Raw genomic sequence first — 9,680 nt, forward strand, 5'->3', positions numbered from 1 at the left:
TGTAGCACAGATCATAGCATGGGAACTGACTGCATCAGAGCAAGCAAGTGAGTAAGTTAAAGAGAGAGCATGAGTAAGTTGGAAGTCAGTCTTAGGTTACCTGATCTTGAGTCATCCATCACTTTTGTTAGAAGTAAGTCACTAGGTCCAGCCCACAATGGCCAGCCCTTGGAGGGAAGGGCTTGCATAAGAGTATGAATACCAAGAGGTGGGGGGGATCATCTCAGAAGTTACCTACAACTATGATTAAAAGGTAATTCAAGGGGTTGCAGGAGCAAATTCAGAAACAGATTTTTCTGGTATAAGCAAATGGCACAGTTACTTGCTTCTAGTAAATGCTAAATAATATTTTTTCTTTTTTTTTAACTTTTCATTTTGAAATAATTTTGAAGTTAAGTTACAGGAATAGTAAGGGAATTCCATACACTCTTTACCCACATTCACCATTTGTTGAAAATTATATTTTGAAAACATTATACAATTTGTCACATGGAAAGGCAATATTTGTAACCATCAAAGCTTTGAGGTCTGGTGAGAGGCGTGCATCCTGTGCTGGAGTCATATTTGCTCTCTGCATATATAGTTGTCATCTCTCAAATGTTCTCTTCTTCCTCCTCCTCCAGAAAATACTGAGCGAGCAGCTCTGTACTTTGTCTCTGGTGTGTGCATCGGGCTGGTCCTCACCGTAGCTGCCTTGGTGATGAGGATCTCTTGCCACACAGACTGCCGGCAGCATCCCCAGAAGAAGTTCCTGCAGGACCAAGAAAGCAGCAGCAACAGCAGCGACAGCGAGGATGGCAGCTCCTACGCGGCATCCGACATCTCAGTCAGGAGACATCGTCGCTTCGAGAGGACTTTGAACCAGAACGTTTTCACCTCAGCGGAGGAGCTGGAGCGCGCCCAGCGGCTAGAGGAGCGGGAACGCATCATCAGGGAGATTTGGATGAATGGCCAGCCCGAGGTTCCTGGCACGAGGAGCCTGAACCGCTACTACTAGGGGCAGGAGCAGGAATCCACACCCCGCTGTTAGCCGCCTGGTAGAAAAAGGGTCCTGCAAGGAGGGCGGGCACAAAGAGTTGAACGCAGCTCTGCTAATGTTATGGTGGCAGAGATAAGCAGGACATTCCCATTTTCTAGCCAGGAGGACTGATTTCTCCCTTTTGACTAAATTTATGGAGAAGTAGAAAAACCAAGTTGGTTCATCAACTTTTCCAGGTCTTGGAATGGTGCTGAAAACCCTCTCCAGCAATGTGGATGGAGATTAGAGAAATGGAATTTGTGGTTTCTCTTGATTTCTGAGGATCTCAGAAGTTTCTGCAGACTTCATTGCTATGTGTTATTTCTTTACAAAAGGAAATATTATTACAGGCTGAGGGCTAGGAAGAGCAGGGTTAACTTAACCCAGTAAATGCAACTTTCTAAATGACTCCATGCTATGGAGGTGATTTTGATCCAGATAGCATGATCAGTGCTTATTGTTTAAGGTCTATTCTTTCAATCTTGTGTTGCAATGGCAACCTCAGGGATTAAAATCCTATTTTTTATTACAGTTCCCACTTCACTCATGAAAATGAATAATGTATTATAGGAGATGTGTCAGTGAACTAGAAAAATGTCAATAACCTCAAAGGATGAAGCGTTTTATTTTAAATAGCTTATAAAGAATATATTAACATGCAATTAATGCTACATGCATTTGAAAATGCAGCACAAGAATAAAAGCTGTGTTTTCCCCCCTTTTGGAGAGAAGAAAATTTTGTTATGACTCTAGATAATCATGATTTTAAACAATTTGTTTTTTAAAAAAAACCCGTTTGGATTTCTAATAAAAGAATAGGAATAAAGCCAAAATTAAGTTGGGATAAAAAATAAATGTTACATAAGATCTTTTTTTGTTTTATGTTTATTTCTGTGGTTACACTTACCCTAAACAGCAGCCCTTTTATATAGGTGGGTATGGTCTTTTGCCAGGCCCTTCAAATAGCTGGAGAATTGTGAGAAACTGGAGAATGGAGAAATGGCCCCTAGGGGCTTTTCATTTCTGTATGTTTCTGTTATGATTACAGTATAGTTGAGTGATTGTTAAGCTGATAGGGGAATAGAAGACTTACCTAAGGCTAGAAATAATATGGTGGCCTCATACTGAGAGGGGAAGTTGGTAAGGAAGGAAGAGGGGCAAGGCTGAACCACATTTAGAAATGGGTTACAGAGGAGGAAGCAGCATCCTCCAGCCTGACAGACGGCAATAATGCATTCTATCAGTCTGTCGGATCCCTTCTCTGGCCATGCAGTGGGTTGCTTAGTCAGTCTGTCTGGATGCTTCAGAGTCTTCCTACTGTATTTCCCCTGTTCATTGGCTTTGTCATCATACCTGAGAAGATGGTTGGGAGACTTCCTCAGCTGGACACTCTATTACTTTGGGAACTCACTCTCTGTGATAGGGGCTTGGAAGTCTGTCTTAAGAACTGAATGGTTACAGATATCTGTTTTCCAAGGGGACAATAGTTTGCTTGAAACCCTCAATGGCTGGCTTGATTATACCTTTTTGAGTGATCTCATTGGCTAGTAACAACTGCCAAAAATCTTGTTAAATCTGCCTCTCTGAATCTGGGTTCTTACCCTTGTGGTTTCAGTCCCTTGGCAACAAGTGCAGGAATCATCCCATTCCCCTGGGCTTTAGATTAACACCATCTATATTGGCTTGTGCCACTTTTTAAATTTTTTTATTTTTTAAAATTAATTTTTATTGGAGTATAGTTTCTTTACACTGTTGTGTTAGTTTCTTGCTGTACAACCAAGAGAATAAGTTATACGTATAAATATATCCACTCTTTTTTTTATTTCCTTCCCATTTAGGTCACCACAGACCACTGAGTAGAGTTCCCTGTGCTATATAGTAGGTTCTCATTAGTTATCTAATTTATACATAGTAGTGTATATATGTCAGTCCCAATCTCCCAATTCATCCACCCTCCTCCCCTGCTTGGTAACCATAAGTTTGTTCTCTACATCTGTGACTCTATTTCTGCTTTGCAAATAAATTCATCTCTACCATTTTTCTAGATTCCACATATAAATGATATTATACAATACTTGTTTTTCTCTTTCTGACCTACTTCACTCTGTGTGACAGTCTATCATCTGGTCCATCCAGTTCTCTGCAAATGGCACTATTTTGTTCCTTTCTATGGCTGAGTAATATTCCATTGTATATATGTACTACATCTTTATCCATTCCTCTCTTGATGAACATTTAGGTTGCTTCCGTGTCCTGGCTATAGTAAATAGTGCTGCAATGAACAACAGGATGCATGTATCCTTTAGAATTATGGTTTTCTGCAGATATATGCCCAGGAGAGGGATTGCTGGATCATATAGTAGCTCTATTTTTAGTTTTTTAAGGAACCTCCATACTGTTCTTCATAGTGGCAGTATCAGTTTACATTCCCACCAACAGTGAGGAGGGTTCCCTTTTCTCCACACCCTCTCAGCATTTATTGTTTCTAGATTTTTTGATGATGGCCTTTCTGACCAGTGTGAGGTGATACCTCATTGCAGTTTTGATTTGCATTTTTCTAATACTTAGTGATGTTGAGCATCTTTTCATGTGTCTGTTGGCCACTGTATGTCTTCTTTGGAGAAATATCTATTTAGGTCTTCCTCCCATTTTGTGACTGGGTTGTTTGTTTTCTTGATATTGGGATGCATGTGCTGTTTATATATTTTGGAGATTAATCCCTTGTCAGTTGCTTCACTTGCAAATGTATTTTCCCATTCTGAGGGTTGTCTTTTTGTTTTGTTTATGGTTTCCTTTGCTGTGCAAAAGCTTTTAGGTTTCATTAGGTCCCATTTATTTATTTTTGTTTTTATTTCCATTACTCTAGGTGGTAGATTGAAAAAGAACTTGCTGTGATTTATGTCAGAGAGTGTTCTGCCTACATTTCCTCTACGAGTTTTATAGTATCTGGCCATACATTTAGGTCTTTAATCCATTTTGAGTTTATTTTTGTGTGTGGTGCTAGGGAGTGTTCTAATTTCGCTTTTTTACATGTAGTTGTCCTGTTTTCCCAGCACAACTTACTGAAGAGCCTGTCTTTTGTCCTTTGTATATTCTTGCCTCCTTTGTCATAGATTAGGTGACCATAGGTGTATGGGTTTATCTCTGGACTTTCTATCCTGTTCCATTGATCTATAATTCTGTGTTTGTTCCAGTACCATACTGTTCTGATGACTGTAGTTTTGTAGTATAGTCTGAAATCAGGGAGCCTTATTCCTCCAGCTGCATTCTTCTTTCTCAAGATTGTTTTTGCTATTCAGAGTCTTTGTGTTTCCATACAAAGTGTAAAATTTTTCTGTTCTAATTCTGTGGAAAATGCCATTGGTAATTTGATAGGGATTGCACTGAATCTGTAGAATGCTTTGAGTAGTATAGTAATTTTCACAATATTGATTCTTCCAATCCAAGAACATGGTACATCTATCCATCTGTTTGTGACATCTTTGATTACTTTCATCAGTGTTTTCTGAGGACAGGTCTTTTGCCTCTTTAGGTAGGTTTATTCCTAGGTATTTTATTTTTTTGATGCAATGGTAAATGGGATTGTTTCCTTAATCTCTCTTTCTGATCTTTCACTGTTAGTGTATAGGAATGCAAGAGACTTCTGTGTACAAATTTTGTATCCTGCAACTTTACCAAATTCATTGCTGAACTCCAGTAGATTTCTGGTAGCATCTTTAGGATATTCTATGTATAGTATCATGTTATCTGCAAACAGTGACAGTTTTACTTCTTCTTTTCCAACTTAGATTCCTTTTATTTCCTTTTCTTTTCTGATTGCCATGGCTAGGACTTCCAAAACTATGTTGAATAAAAGCAGTGAGAGTGGACATCCTTGTCTTGTTCCTGATCTTAGAGGAAATGATTTCAGTTTTTCACCATTGAGAATGATGTTTCCTGTGGGTTTGTCATATGTGGCCTTTTTATGTTGAGATAGGTTCTTCTATACCCACTTTCTGGAGAGTTTTTTATCAAAAATGGTGTTGAATTTTGTCAAAAGCTTTTTCTGCATATGGTTTTTATTCTTCAATTTGTTGATGTGGTGTATCACATGATTGATTTGCATATATTGAAGAATCCTTGCATCCCTGGGATACGTCCCACTTGATCATGGTGTATGATCATTTTAATGTGTTGTTGGATTGGGTTTATTAGAATTTTGTTGAGGATTTTTGTGTCTATGTTCATCAGTGATATTGGCCTATAATTTTCTTTTTTGTGATAGCTTTTTCTGTTTTTGGTATCAGGGTTATGGTGGCCACGTAGAATGAGCTTGGGAGTCTTCCTCCCTCAGCAATTTTTTGGAAGAGTTTGAGAAGGACAGGTATTAGCTCTTCTCTAAATGTTTGATAGAACTCTCCTGTGAAGCCATCTGGCTCTGGGCTTTTGTTTGCTGTAAGGTTTTTTTTAAAATTTTGTCTGTGCTGGGTCTTTGTTGTGGCACACGGGGTTCTCTCTAGTTCTGGCACATGGGCTTCTCTAGTTGTGGTATGCAGGCTCTAGAGTGCACAAGGTCAGTAGCTGCAGTGTGTGGGCTTTTCTAGTTGTGGCAGAAAAACATGTGAACTCAGTAGTTGTGGCGTGTGGGCTTAGTTGCCCCACGGCATGTGGGATCTTAGTTCCCTGACCAGGGATTGAACCCACGTCCCCTGCATTGGAAGGCAGATTCTTAACCACTGGACCACCAGGATAGTCCCTTTTGGAAGATTTTTAATCACAGTTTCAATTTCAGTACTTGTGATTAGTCTGTTCATATTTTCTATTTCTTCCTGGTTCAGTCTTGGAAGGTTGTATCTTTCTAAGAATTTGTCCATCTCTTCTAGGTTGTCCATTTTATTGGCATATTATTGCTTGTAGTAATATCTTATGATCCTTTGTATTTCTGTTGTGTCCATTGTAACTTCTTTTTCATTTCCAATTTCATTAATTTGAATCCTCTCCCTTTTTTTCTTGATGAGTCTGGCTAAAGGTTTATCAATTTTGTTTATCTTCTCAAAGAATCAGCTTTTAGTTTCATTGATCTTTGCTATTGTTTTCTTTGTCTCCATTTCATTTATTTCTGGTCTGATCTTTATGACTTCTTTCCTTCTACTAACTTTGGATTTTGATTGTTCTTCTTTAGTTGCTTTAAGTGTAAGGATAGTTGTTTATTTGAAATGTTTCTTGTTTGTTTGTTTTTGGCTGTGTTGGGTCTTTGTTGCTGCATGCGGGCTTTCTCTAGTTGTGGTGAGTGGGAGTTACTCCTTGTTGCGGTGTGTGGGCTTCTCATTGCAGTTGCTTCTCTTGTTGCAGAGCACAAGCTTCAGTAGTTGCAGCACCTGGGCTCAGTAGTTGCAGCAAGTGGGCCCTAGTGTACGTGGGTTTCAGTAGTTTCAGCACATGGTCTCAGTAGTTGTGGCACATGGGGTCTAAGGTACGCAGGCTTCAGTCATTGTGGTGCACAGGCTCAGTAGTTGTGGCTTGTGGGCTCTAGAATTCAGGCTCAGTAGTTGTGTTGCCCAGGCTTAGTTGCTCCACAGCATGTGGGATCTTCCTGGACCAGGGATCAAACCCATGTCCCCTGCATTGTCAGGCAGATTCTTAACCAGTGTGCCACCAGGGAAGTCTTTTTCCTTGTTTCTTGAGGTAGAATTGTATTGCTATAACTTCCCTCTTAGAACTGCTTTTGCTGCATGCCATAGGTTTTTGATTGTCGTGTTTTCATTGTCATTTGTCTCTAGGTAGTTTTTGGATTTTCTTTTTGATTTCTTCAGTGATCCATTGATTATTTAGTAACATGTTTACAATTGTTATGTCTTCTTCTTGAATTGATCCCTTGATCATTATGTAGTGTCCTCCTTGTCTCTTCTAACAGTCTTTATTTTAAAGTCTATTTTGTCTGATATTGCTATTCCGGCTTTCTTCTGATTTCAATTTGCATGGAGTAACGTTTTCCCATCCCCTAAATTTTAGTCTGCATGTGTCCCTAGGTCTGAAGTGGGTTTCTTGTAGATAACATATATACAGGTCTTGTTTTTGTATCCATTCAGCCAGTCTGTGTCTTTTGGTTGGAGCACTTAATCCACTTACATTTAAGGTAATTATTGATATGAATGCTCCTATTGCCATTTTCTTAATTGTTTTGGGTTTGCTTTTGTAGGTCTTCTTCTTCTTTTGTCTTTTCAACCTAGAGAAGTTCCTTTAGCATTTGTTGTAAAGCTGGTTTAGTGGTGCTGTATTCTCTTAACTTTTGCTTGTCTGTAAAGCTTTCGATTTCTCCTTTGAATGAGGTCTTTGTTGGGTAGAGTAGTCTTGGTTGTAAATTTTCCCCTTTCATCGCTTTAAATATATCTTGCCATTCCCTTCTGGCCTGCAAAGTTTCTGCTGAAAAATCAGCTGATAATGTTATGGAGATTCCCTTCTATGTTTTTTGTTTGTTTTCCCTTGCTTCTTTTAATATTTTTTCTTTGTATGTAACTTTCTTTAGTTTGCTTAATATGTGTCTCTGCATGTTTCTTCTTGGGTTTATCGTGTATTGGATTCTCTGCACTTCCTGGATGTGGGTGGTTGTTTCCTTTCCCATGTTAGGAGAGTTTTCAACTATAATTGCTTCAAATATTTTCTCAGACCCTTTCTCTTTCTATTCTTCTGGGATCCCTATAATTCAAATGTTGGTGCATTTATTGTTGTCCCAGAGGTCTCTGAGACTGTCCTCATTTCTTTTTTAAAAAATATTTATTTATTTATTCATTTATTTACTTGGCTGCATTAGGTCTTAGTTGTGACATGTGGGATCTTTCATTGTGGCACACGGGCTCTTCATTGTGGTGTGCGGGCTTCTCTAGTTGTGGCGCATGGGCTCCAGCATGTGCAGGCTGAGTAGTTGTGGCATGCGGGGTCTCTAGTTGTGGTTCATGGACTCCAGAGCATGTGGGCTCAGTAGTTGTGGCACACTGGCTCTCGAGTTGTGGCATGCAGGCTCAGTAGTTGTGGCATGTGGGCTTAGTTGCCCCATGGCATATGGAATCTAGTCCCCGACCAGAGGTCAAACCTGCATCCCCTGCATTGGAAGGCGGATTCTTAACCACTGGACGGGGAAATCCCCGTCTTCATTTCTTTTCATTGATTTTTTCTTTATTCTGCTCCTCGGCAATTATTTCCATCATCCTGTCTTCCAGGTCACTTATCCATTCTTCTGCCTCAGTTATTCTGCTATTGATTCCTTCTAGTGCATTTTTCATTTAGTTATTGTGTTGTTCATCACGTTTGTTTGTTTTTTAGTTCTTCTATGTCTGTGTTAAACATTTCTTGTAGCATCTCAATCCATACCTCCATTGTATTTCCGAGATCTTGGATCATCTTTATTATCATTACTCTGAATTCTTTTTCAGGTAGATTGTCTACTTCCTCTTCATTTATTTGTTTTTTTGTGTTTTCACCTTGCTCCTTCGTTTGCAATATATTTCACTGTCATCTCATTTTGTCTAACTTACTGTGTTTGTGGTCTCCTTTCCACAGGCTGGAGGGTCATAGTTCCTCTTGCTTCTGGTGTCTGCTTCCTGGTGGTTGAGGTTGGTTCAGGGGCTTGTGTAATACCCCCTGATGGGGGGAACTGGTGCCTGTGCTCTGGTGGGTGGAGCTGAGTCGTGTCCCTCTGATGGGCAGGGCCATGACAGGGGGTGTGTTTTGGGGTGTCTGTGAGTTTAGTATGAATTTAGGCAGCCTGTCTCCTGATGGGTGGGGCTGTATCCTGTCTTACTGGTTGTTTGGCCTGAGGTGTCCATCACTGGAGCCTGCAGGCAGTTCAGTGGATCCAGATCTTGGTGCTGAGATGGGGACCTCTGGGAGAGACCACACTGACTAATATTCCCTGGGGCTGGGATTTGGCGCTCCCACCCTGGGGGCTCAGGCACAACCTGGGAACCAGGATGCTGTAAGTCAAGTGGCATGGCCAAAAAAAAGAAAAAAAAAGGAAAATAAAACAAAGAGACGAACAAAACCCAAGACAAATAACAAAAACAAACAAGAAAAACCAAACTAAACCAAAACAAAGAAACCAAACAAACAAAACCCAAGACAAATAATAAAAACAAAACCAAACAAAAACAAAAATACAAACGCAAAAACAACAAAAAACAAATGAAAAAATCAAAGAAAACAAAAAACAAGAAAACAACCAAACAAAAGAACTCAAAAACCAAACCAATAAAAATAAAACAAAAACAGAAAGCAAACTAAAAAGAAAAGCAAAGAAAACAAAAAACACACAAAAATGACAAAAAAATGATAAAAACCAAAAAGAAAAAGTGAAATAAAACCAGAAGAAAAATAATCAAAAAAAAAAAACAATAGCAGAAAGAAGAAAGCAAGCAAAAAACCCAAACAAGACAACAAAAATAAAATAAAATAAAATAAAAAATAGAAAAATAAAAATTAAGAAAAAAAATTTTAATAAAATAAAAAATAAATAAAAACAATTTTCCTTGGGCCTCAGCTATCAGTGTCCTTGCCCCTACAGTGAGCCACAGCCAACCCTTGTCTCCCCAGGAGACCTTACAAGACCTTTAGGTAGGTCTCTGGACCCACTTTGGGGGCAGCTCAGACTCTGTCCTGGCCCAACTCTCACATGTACTTGTCCCCAAAG

At 39.4% G+C, this 9,680-nt stretch overlaps 1 protein-coding gene across 11 annotated transcripts in view; it reads left to right on the forward strand.

Moving 5' to 3' along the window:
* EVA1A (eva-1 homolog A, regulator of programmed cell death) overlaps positions 1-9,148 on the forward strand; it is a 97,574-nt gene extending 88,426 nt beyond the window's left edge. For all 11 annotated transcript variants that reach the window (XM_082428114.1, XM_082428121.1, XM_082428115.1 and 8 more), the window contains one exon: positions 624-9,148. In XM_082428114.1, coding sequence (XP_082284240.1) covers positions 624-997 — 374 coding nt within the window. In that variant the 3' untranslated portion in view covers positions 998-9,148. The remainder of the gene's footprint in view (positions 1-623) is intronic.
* The last annotated feature ends 532 nt before the right edge of the window (positions 9,149-9,680 follow it).

The sequence above is a fragment of the Balaenoptera physalus genome (genome assembly GCF_965194825.1).
Source record: "Balaenoptera physalus genome assembly, chromosome: 15".
In the NCBI taxonomy this organism is placed as follows: domain Eukaryota; kingdom Metazoa; phylum Chordata; class Mammalia; order Artiodactyla; family Balaenopteridae; genus Balaenoptera; species Balaenoptera physalus.